This window comes from Siniperca chuatsi, linkage group LG24 (genome assembly GCF_020085105.1).
Source record: "Siniperca chuatsi isolate FFG_IHB_CAS linkage group LG24, ASM2008510v1, whole genome shotgun sequence".
Classification (NCBI taxonomy): domain Eukaryota; kingdom Metazoa; phylum Chordata; class Actinopteri; order Centrarchiformes; family Sinipercidae; genus Siniperca; species Siniperca chuatsi.
Genome location: NC_058065.1, coordinates 12,461,950 through 12,473,534, shown reverse-complemented (window position 1 = coordinate 12,473,534; position 11,585 = coordinate 12,461,950). Strand labels below are relative to the sequence as shown.

Below are 11,585 nucleotides of genomic sequence, written 5' to 3'. Positions count from 1 at the left end.
AGGAGCAATTTTGGACATTTTAACACTTGGGTAACTAGCAGTGTAAAAAGGCTACGCGGCCAAGATTTTGCTAGTCGACTGTCACTTATTCCATATTTTGCAATACAGCTCTGCTGCTTTCTCTATGTCATTCGACTGAATACATGGTGAAGTGTGACAGAGGACAAACTCAGTGGAAACTAAAACCACAGTCAGGTGGAGGGGATGCACTTCAGCTTTGAGCTCTAGATGGGTGCAGCTCTCTGCCGCCCACATCGGAAAACAAGAAAGAAAAGTTCAGCTTCTGAGAAAAGGTTTTCACTGGTAGAGAAGAGAAAGGTGTGGTGATTTTTTTTCTTTTACACCACGTACTGTAGCCTCTCTTTACAGCCATGTTGATGTGTTAAACTGACATTTCTGCAACAAGCGAGAACCAATATGATGGGATTACACCCGTATGCACACATGGTTAGAAAAGCTACATAAGATTTGATTTTAATTAAAGTCGGGCTTAAAAATCTGATGTTTTGGGCATATATCTCTCCAGAGGCTATTCTGAAAACACTGAACGCATCTTCTCAGTTTAGTAATGAAGGTTGTGTAAGTCAAAGAAAGTCTGAGTTCATGCTGTCATCACTGCTGAGCTCGATAAACCACAGCTACTTTCAGGAAGATGACTTACCACAAAAGAGAGAACACATTCACTCCGATGATCGTTCTTTCTTTAAAACAAAAAGCACTCATTTCGCTGTCAGTGAGTACAGAACCATGATCCCACTCTCTCTCTGGTAAACAGTGAAAAGGGATTAGTTATCTGCTGAAACCAACTGTAGCAAAGTAATCTATCTACGTGGTTGTACTGCTACTTTTACTTAAGTACTTGTACTTATAAGTATCTCTTCCGCCGCTGTCAGGGAGTTAAGTACGAGGTGCTCAAATCACAGATGGGAGTGAGCAATGGCTAAAAAGGTTGTAAGATGGAAGAGAAACTGAACAAACTCATTTTAGAGCCCGCCAACACCGATGTTGCACCAATCACATGAACCGGTACCGGTACAGACTTTTTCAGCTGTACCAAAAAAATCACGCTCTTTTTGACAACACTAAAGGAGGCGGCGCTGGAACTGCAGAAAAATATACAACACTTGAATTTCTTCTTCTAATTACAATTTGAACCAAATAAGTCAAAACACACAGGATATGTATGTATATATACTGATTTCTTAGCAAAAAGGATGTTTAATTTCACATATACTTACTTTTCAAGTTCCAATTGTCCAACTCCACTTTATTTAAGTACTACATTCATGCAAAGCCTTTGCAGAATGAAGTTTTACATTACATCATGCCTATAAGCTCATAAATTATGATGCATTGTCACTGTTTAAACTACCAAAAGGTACATGAGGCAGTTAGGCTGGTTCCAACACTCTCCTTAAAACAGGTAAGAGGGAACAGGTACGAGCATTACGCACTACGGAACAATAATGAGTGTTTTTACTTACATACTACACTTAAATGCATCTCACTGTGGATATTGTAAGCATGTTTAGCCTTACGCTTTGCCTTGCTGGATCACATATCTTAATTTTTCATTTCTTAAGTTTCACCTTGAAATGAAAGTTGCAACGAAAAAGTTATAAAAGCATTTTGCAGCAAACATGAAAAAACATTTTGTTCCTTTTTATAATCTTTATATTTTTAACAGCTGCAATGCTTTCATCTCCCCGCACTTCCTCTCTTTTCTCTCTGTCTGTCTCTCTCTCACAGTGCTGTTTGATTGCTTAAGCCTGGCCGTCAGACAGACAGACAATGCGTTCCATGAAGAATAGCCCCGCTTCCTTCCTGTCTTCCTGTGCTGCGTTCTGCCTTGGTGAGCAGGGTGAATAGGCCGCTCTGCCCCACAGCCGCCATGAGCCGCAGGGGCCACGGCGGCTAAAACCAACAAAGAGAGCCGTTCTGGGGCCTCCTCCTCCTCCTCCTGCTACTCTCTGCTGCCAAATCACTGGGATAAACAACCTCTCTCCGTGTTTCTTGTTTTGATCCTTTTCTGCACTAATTCTCAATTATTTTTGTTGTTGTCAATTTATTGGTCGAGTCTGTGCATGCATGGCATTTGACTAGGTGGGCTTCTCGTGGACTCTAGTAGACGATGAAAGTAGTAGCAGTAGTACAATATCTATTGTTTATGAACATATTACTTCTGTGTCTTAACATATTCCTGATTTAAGAACCTGTAGAATCTATATCAACATGTTTCTTTGGGATGTAATACGCACCATGAACATCAGCTTACAGAGGTGTTTAACATTTTGCCAAGAAACCCTTCGACAAAAAAAAAAAGAAAATAAAGAAACTGAAATGACCCGAGGCCCTTGTGTTTTCCGAAAATAACTTCCAAACATTTTTTGATCTGAGTGTGCAATTTTTGCCACTGAGCATTTCGCTCATAGCTGAGATGCAGACTTGAAAACGAGACCAAACTTTGTAGCTATGAAAGAGAAAACACTGTTCTAGATGTAATGGGATCAATGTGGGTGGATTTGCGCAGAAAAAAACGACTTTTTTCTCATTAGCTCTGGTGTAAATATACCTCCTTTTGCTTTTAAACCACGTACCCCAACATATTGCACTATTTTTTCTTCAACACATCCAACTGATTGCCCTCCCCACCCCCCAACAAGACAACCATCTCTCTATGGGAATACCAAGTAGGAGCAGGTAGCTGAGAGGAGCGTTGGGGAGCCAAAATGACCCCCCGACTATTGAAAACAGGATGAATGCATGCCGGGCTGAATACGGGGGTAAACTGTTAGGTCTTTGTCATTCAAAGTGATGCTTTTAACCCTTTGCGGTCCCTCTTCCTAACGACCCAACCCCTCCTCCTCCACACCCGCCCTTTCCCTCTTCATTCACAGCTGAGACAATGGAGGGAGAGGAGGCCTGCGACTGGAGCGATAAAGACTTAAACACAAGATCAACTGTCTCTAATGGGATTCTGCCTGTTACGTTTCCATCTCCTCTACCACCGCTGTAAAATAGGTGAAAGTTGATAATTATGTAAAGCAAACCCCCGTCAGTCAAAGGCTGGGGATGAATAACAAACAAGTGAGCGCAGGTTGGGCCTCGGCGTGTCAATCACGGCTCTGAATGCATACCGTGCCGCAAACACGTCCGTATGCTGTCAACAAGTGTCAGGGGCTTATGTTTCAGGCTTATGTTTCGCCTGCAGGGACATTCAAAACCAAGGAATTCCTGAACAAACCTCTGATAAAAAAAAAAAAAGCATGGAGAAAAAGGGGCCTAGTATCTGCAGGATCCTGAGGAACGTACATGAAATGAACCTGAAGCCAGGCCAGGGTGTAATAGCAGGCTTACATGAATGCATATTTGCAAAAAAAAAAACAGGTGGAGCGTTTTATGAGATTAAAAAAACAGGTCATAGGACCCAAATTTGGTTGGTAAATCATGTTCAAGCATTTTCTGGATTGCATGCAAACAGATGTGCACATGAGCGCATTCCTATACACATGGCTTTACCAGAGCCAGATGTTTTTTCTTAAGAGGACCCAAGGTGAACATTAATGTGTCCTTGTTTTCCTTGTTTGATCTCTGTAAACATCTCAGAGTGATTGTGTTGCAGACACTATGGCAGAGCGGGGGCTGATGGCAGCTCTACTTGAGATGTTCGTGCAGAGGTTCAATTAAAAATGTAGAGAGCGGTGCGTAAACCTGCCTTAAACCATCTGAAAAAGTCTCAAGAAAAGTGTAAACCCAGACAAAACTGCCACTTACATGTTTAGTTAGCGGTTTAAAAAGTTACATTAGTAACTATATTATAAAGTAACATTATGCTTAAAAAACACCTCTGAATCATCAAAATACTTTCCATGTTTGAAATGTGAAATTATTCTCAATTTTTCTCCATCACCTGAATATGACTCTAAAGAGTACACAAGACAATGCAGACAAAAACAGGAAAAATGCTGTCAGACTTCAAGGTTGTTTAATTTCAAACGTTAATATATTTGTCTTCTAATTCATAGTGAACTATTCATCCAGCTTTGACACTCCTACACATCACCTCAAAACTACAGAATAGCCCCATAAGAGGTGACACATTAACAATGCTTTCTCAAAATAAATATTTTTCATTATAAAATAATAAACCTTCAAATAAATATATATTTTTTAACTTTACACTAAGCAATGTTGGAATTAGAAAATACATTTTTCATATAAGGTCACTGTACAATTTACAAGTAGAAGGGATAAGACTTTTCCTTTGTAAATTACATAAAATGATTGATATACATTCCAGTGAATGTACAAACATCGTATGAATGAAGTTGACTGATTCATATAAATGTGGATTTATCGAGGTGCCTCTGGTACGGCAGAAAACTTTTCACAGTTGAAGTATTATTATATGTACAAAAATAAAACATCTGTCAAACTCATTTTCTAATGTACATACCCTTTGCATTGACTACTTTACATACAGTTAGTAATAGGAGTCTGTTCTTAGCATATAAGTTGTATTAAATGTTAAAAAAAAGGCTATCCATCTGGATAACAACGCGGTATCTGGGCACTTGAGTGAAGAAATTATCTTTTAGGACAAAACAGTAGTTGACTATGTCTTCATACCTTTTAACATGTGGAGTGCTTATTTTGGTTTGCCTTTCAAGTGAAACCCATAATGCTAGGGTGAGTGAATGCACCTGCAGTGCCATTATCAACCTTAAAAGTTGACAATTCAAGGCAAAATTTGACTACGTCTCTGCCCAGATCTGATAGGCATGAAGATGGAAAACACAAAAACTCAACAGCATCATGAGCTCTCTAAACAAACCTTTCAACTACAGAACAAGAGGGCCAAAACATCAGTTCAGTCTTTCCATCCTTCTGCATTTTGAACACACACGGCAGTCTTGTCTACGTCGGCTTGCCAACATCCTCACAGCGGATTGGGTTTGTGTTCTTGCACCGACAGCCGGGTCGTTTGACTCGGTCATAGCAGCACTGGCACACGGCGACACATCCTTTAGCCGGGAGGTAGCACAGGAGACAGGGGAAGAGCAGGGAGAGGAGCGACACGGTGGCCCAGCGGGCGCAGCAGTGCGACTGCGTGCACGAAAAGGGCTTGTCGGTGCACGTGTCCTCGTCGTCGCTGGAGCAGTGGTAGAAAAGCCCCTTGACGCAGCAGACGCACGTCCCGTACTCCACGGCGCTCTGCGCCGAGCACACGCACCGGCGGCCGCACATCCAGCAGGAAGGAAGCGCCCGCGGGCGACTACACTCTGAGCAACAGCACCGACCACAGTCCGCACACTTGTTGGAGTGTATACCTGGATTTTTAGAGCTTCCGCTGCCTGGCACGGCCACCACCTCCCTGGACTCATTGTTCAGGGGCTTCAGCTCTTCTGAATTTAGCTTGGCACGTTTCGGCTGGGTTCTGATTATCTGGTTGCTGCCTGCCAGGCTGCTGAGGAGCCTCTGGCCTGAAGAAGTGCTCCCCACGCTGGTCCTGATGCTACTCTGGGAGTCCTCTGCACTGGAGGACCGCAGCATGCCCTCCCTGGAAGAGATGGAAGTATTTGTGTTTCCATACTGAGTCAATGAATGCAGGTTGTGGAGATTATTAGGCCTGTCTTCCCTGGTCTCCTGCTGCACACTGGTCCTTGAACCTGGTGACGCAACCAAGTTACTCTTCTGTTGCCTATGCTCAGAGGCCGGAGACCTTTGGGCAACTGTGGGCCCTTCTGTATACTCATTACTGCTCCCACTTATCCTGATCTGATCCAGAGATAGCACTGCTGGAGTCTGGGGCGGCTGCCCGCTGTTCAACCCAGAATCTGGCGGACCATCGTGAGTTTGCGGAGGCCGTGGTTGCGGTCTCCCTTCGTCATGCGGCGTGTCCGGCGAGCCGGTCGATGACGGTGACCACCCGTGGTGTCCTCCTCCCCCGTCGCTGTCGTTCTGACTTCTGGAATCCATCTCGGGACTGAAGGGCCACTCTGGTTGGCATGGGACACATCTGAAGTCCTGTAAAAAGAACAGACAGTTTATATGTGTCTGCGACAAGCCATGCAAATGATGCCATGCAAATCTTAACCGATATCTGTACAAGCACCACTATTGAAATAAGGCCTAACAAGCACATCGCAGTGTTGGGGAGAGAGATGGACGTGTTTGATTATAGCTGATGTAATGTTCGGAGCCGGTAGTGAGGGGTGGTTGGGCCTTTAGAATCAGCTTTTGGAGACTTGCTTTCAGTCAAGAGTGGGTCTATGGAACATGAGCTATCTCTGTGGCTACTATAAAAAACTAAAATGATAACAAAAGTTTGTTTACTCAAAGCTGATTCAAGTTCCAGATCCAGGCTTTATGTTTAAGCACTGATATTGAATTTAGATGTTTCCCTGCCAACAGTTTGTGCAAACTTCCCGTTTCCCCACACCTATGACAAAACAATGACTTAGCTAACCAAGAACAATACGTGAGCAAATTTGCTTGGACTCCAGAGCTTAAAACGATTCATCAATTGTTGACGGACAGAAAGTTAATCTGAGGGGCACCCCTGTAGCTTAAGACGCTGACCATGAACTGCAACGTCCCCGGTTCGAGCCCGGCTGGGGACCTTTGCTGCATCTCTGTCCCTCATTTCCTGTCGTCTCTCCACTCTCTGCAACAAAGGCTAAAAATGATTCAAGCTTCTCAAATGCATATGTCCTGGTTCTTTTAGTCTTTTATGATATCAAATTTGATATCTTTATTGAATATTGCTGAGTTTGGACTATTGGTCAGACAAAACAAGACATCTGAAGACGTCACCTTGAGCTGTGGGAAACTATAACGGATATTTTTCACTACTTCCTGAAATTTTATCGACAGAATGATTACTTGAGAAAATAATCAGCAGATTATTCAATAATCTAAATAATCGCTGGTTGCAGCTCTAAATCTGATTAATCGATATATTGAAAATTATTGTTAGTTGCAGTATTATTGGACACGTTCTTATACTTCTAATGTAATTATAATGTGTCAAACGGTAGCAAATATGTAATTACAATGTTCTACACTACATATCTTGGAAGATCAGTATTTCCATTCTCAGAGGCTGCGTATGGTGATGATCAACGCTCAGTTTTTTTCTGTGTGTTTGTTGAGGGCTGAAGGAAGTAGGGTACTTCACTGAAGACTGACATGGGTCAAAAAGGTTACACAGACATGGAAAGTTAAAGCATGTGTAAGAGTGCGTGTAAAAGGAGGAACAAGGGAACTAAATGGCCTTTTGTTAAACTTTGGATAGTCCTCGGATGTAAGGCTTGAACAAAAATCCTGACCTCTAGTCTATAGGCGCTCACATCAGTTATACTCTCACAGATTTATCATATGGAGAGAGTAAGTATTAGCATATTGCATTTCATCAATCTACATATTCAAATGCACAGCCTTGTTTTCACCAACATATCACACCAAAGTAAAGAAACTGACAGTAGTGGCCTTAATTCTCCTTCCTTGTGGTAATTAGCTTTCAAATGCCATCTTTGGGGTCGTGAGGTCCCACCCTTTCAATGACAATACAGGAAGGGCCTTTGTTTGTTGCATGACAAATGGCCTGCAGCAACCTTCCCCAATTCTAACACATTTTACATTGTGATACTCTTGAGAAGAAGATGAGCGACAAGATTAAAAGTCTGGAGCATGAAAGGGTCCATGTAAAGTGTGAGCGATGCGTTCAAGGGGTGGTGGTGGTGAGGGTGGGAGTGAAGCAGTGCTCTCTGTGAGCATGCATGAGGGTTCTTTAGGATTCATGAGCCTTTTTGCTCCAAATGAAGGGCTGGCAGGCACACTCAAATGTTTCAAATGTTACCTGTTTTTTTTGGGGGGGGGTTACGGCCCCTCATCCACTTACAAGGCCTGTGTGCAAGCCATGTTGGCCACAGTGTGTGGGAGGTGTGTGGGCTGACAGAAGTAAAGTGGCGTAAAACTCTAACTCAGTGTTGAGTTAAATATAGAAATCCAGTGAGTCATATTGTTTCTGATACACAACTGACAAGGCAGTGTTTTCCACTGTGTGGAGCAGATTTATATTGCAAATATTCACGAGTGTAGGAGAAAAATAGTGTCACACAGGTTCAGCAGATACATTTAGTATATTAATGCACGTATGAGAAAACCCATTGACTTTAGATTAACACACCCGTCTTCGTTGCAGGAAAACTACACCTTTAATCTAAAATTGCCACGGATAAGAAGCTCAAAATCAGTCAAAAGACAGCCCCTTCTGTTAAAACAATAACATTATATTAATGGGCTACAGTAAGCTAAAAGAAGAGGAGGGGGGTTGGAAAGAGGCTACAAATGTTAGCAAAAAACAACAAAAAAAAGTTGTTTTTTTATCGTGTTTATGACAACTACAGTTTTACAAAAGGCTACACATACCGTGCTGTCGACACTTTAGCCCCCGTTTAGGTGAAATAAATCCAGTTTGACAGAGAGTTTATTCCCTACATCAGCAACTCAAGTCTGCAAAGCCGTCGGTAAAATCCATTGAGAAAGTTTCCAACCGGGACGCACAGTCATTAAAAGCAGCGCTAAGACGTAAATCCCATGTTTTGCGCAAGAGCACGAGGCATTAAAACAGGCGAAAACTTCAATCAGTCACCGCCGGAGTGTAAACTTTGCACTTTTCTTGAAACAAGGAGAAGAAGGGAAAAAATGGAGAAGCGAGCGACAAAAAACTCCAGCTCAGAAGTAGTTTTAAATCGATGTGTTTTATCCGCAGGGCTCTGAGAGTTTGCAAGTACTTTTTCTCTTGTGTGTGTGTGTGTTGTTGTTTTTTTTTTTTTTTTTTTTTTGCTCTTTCCGGAGGGGAGGTCGGGATTTGGGCTGTAAATGGCGTCAAGCTGAACAGAGCGCTTGTTGTTACAGCGGATATCTCGCATCCGGTGCTCAGCCATTGGCTGCTAGAGAGCAGCCATTCACACCCAGCAGTCTGATCAATTACACAGCGGGAGCCAAACGCTGCTGGTCACCTGCGGCGGACATACGAGGGCTGCCCCCCGAAGTCAAGAATTTCTTATCGTTGGTGACACGCTTTGAAGTAGCACTTTACATATCACTCCCCTGAAATGCATTTGTTACAGCTGTTCATGCTGGTGGGCTAGTTTTGGGCTAGTTCAAGTTTCACATAGGCTGCAAATAAAAATCCTAATTTACTAACTTACTACAAACAAACTAAAAATCAATACATTTGATTAGACTTTTGAAATATTGTAATCTGATTCTGTAATTCCAACTAAAACTAATTTGTGGTTGTATACCTGTATCTACAATGGTGGGAAGTAACAATTTCGCGGTACTTGTAGTTTACTTTAGCATTCACTTTCTACTTCAACTCCACTACATTTCAGAGGAAAATATTGTACTTGTTACTCCACTACATTTATCTGACAGCTACTGTTACTTTTCAGATTCATATTTTATATGCAAAATATACGATTGCTTATAAATATGTTGCATTTATATAGATCAAACTAACAGTTGGAAAATAGTTCACCACCTTGATCAGCTACAACAGTAAAATGCATGTTAATTCATCCGTAATAACAATAATCCAATAATGTAATATAGATAATAACTCTGAAAAGGGCCATTCTGCATAATGACTACTTTAACTTTTGATACTTTGAGCATATTTTGCTGGTGATACTTTTAAGTAAAATGTTGAACGCAGGACTTGTAATGCAGTATTTTTTTTTTGGTGTGTGGAATTGCTGCTTTACTTAAGCAAAGATTCAGAGTACGATCTGGTGCATCGTGACACTAAATTTCACTCAGAGGTGGAGTAAAAGTACAAAGTAACAAAAAAACCCCAGAAATAATTAAATTAAGTACCTTAAAATTCTACTTGGTCTGTCTTCTCAAAGGGCAATGGAGTAGTTTCCCAAATGCATTTTAACTTACCTCTGATTTACAGGGCACTGTGTTAATCATACTGAACATCCCTGGACACTTTGCTCATTATGAACCATGTGAGGCTCTTTGCCAGGCTGCTATAGATCTAGTTAAAAGCAATCCATGGGAACTGATACAACTATTTAACAAGCCAATACTGTTTACTCTCAGCTGTTGTGAATAATAGTGAAGCAGCACCCCCGTGTGGACTTCCTCAGATACCGCAGACTGCAATCACTAGAGGCTGAATTTCAAAAAAGCTCCAAAACCAAGTCAAAATAAACCATCAGATGCGTTTAAATGTCCATGACAACCATCTGGAAAGTGTCTTAATAATTCTTAATAAAGACTGATGGTCTGAGTCTCTGTTTTTGTGACACAGCAAGTCACTCCCGCACACAATTTGTCCATGTATGTATAAATGAACACGTGCACACAAACATAAATCAGGGAATGTGAAACCGTAACGTGTTCAAGGCAGAAGAAGTCGGTGTGCTCTGTTGAAAAGTCAAGTCACACACACACACGCACGCACGCACGCATCGTCAGTAAAAGTCAGGCTCCAAACACAGTGCTGCAAACGGAAACCTTTTCCCAAAAGTGATATTTAAAAGACCAATTAGCCTGTGTTATGCCAGTCTGGGACACGGACAAAAAGAGCAGACCTTCGATGAAAACAATGAGAGCTTAGACACCTCTCCCCCCCCTCTCCTCTGTTTTAGTAATAGAATGTCTGATCAATTAATGACAGAATCATTATGAAGTCGTGAGTACCACACCACTGGGGGAAGTCACTTTAATCAACTCAGAGTATGATCTGGCAAATTAACATCCCTCTTTCTTTAAACAATGTATCTTCCTTTGTTGTTCCTGTCTCACTGGCTGCTGTTCATTTACCTTCAGTGACAGCTCCTTAAATCTCTGGTTACTTCTGCTGCGCCTGGTCGGGTGGGGCAACCTATACCTTTATCATTCTTAATACGCGTGAATGAGTTCAACTTTGACACACGCCGTTGACCAATAGCAAACCGCCTTGACCGTGCTGACCTTTGAGGGTACAGAGAGCCAGGGAGTGCTGTGTTGCACCATCCACTTTTATTTAACCTCCGCTGGTGGAGTAAAAACTGCTCCAGAAAAGAGTAGTGGTTTGCAGACAGTTATGAGACAGGACATGGTACAAATATGTCTTTTGAATAAGCTTCATGAACTTATTGTCCCGTTAGCGTCCGAGCAAAGCTAACGAGTTTGCTAACTGACCATTAGCAAGCTTGTTAGCTCGGAGAGCTTTATGTAACTTCTGTCTAGAAGTGTAACTAACGGTTTAGAAGTCTTTGAAGTCATTATTCTAGCTGTGTGTTATCACCTTCTTTAGTGCAATATCACACAACAAACACGCAGCATCACTCACAGACTTGTTTCTGATCGCTCTGATCATCTGACATCACATGGCATTCTTTTCTGCGTGCGGGGCAATAACATCGTTTCAGGGCAATTTTGGAAGGTTAATGTAAGCATAAGCGGAACTCTAATCAACAGAAAACACTAGTGTGTATTTGCAGGTCCTTTATGTTGATTGTCAAGTACACCTGTACCACTTACTATCAGCTGATTGCAGCTGTGGTTGGCAGATTCTGACA

General features: G+C 42.0%; 1 protein-coding gene across 1 annotated transcript; it reads right to left on the bottom strand.

Annotated features, from left to right (window-relative positions):
• Positions 1-3,968: 3,968 nt before the first annotated feature.
• spry2 (sprouty RTK signaling antagonist 2) lies at positions 3,969-8,857 on the bottom strand. Its single transcript, XM_044187133.1, has 2 exons — positions 8,434-8,857; positions 3,969-6,027 (listed from the first exon to the last, which is right to left on the bottom strand). The coding sequence occupies exon 2, from the start codon at positions 5,977-5,979 to the stop codon at positions 4,918-4,920; it is 1,062 nt and encodes a 353-aa protein (XP_044043068.1). The 5' UTR covers positions 5,980-6,027; positions 8,434-8,857; the 3' UTR covers positions 3,969-4,917.
• Positions 8,858-11,585: the final 2,728 nt, after the last annotated feature.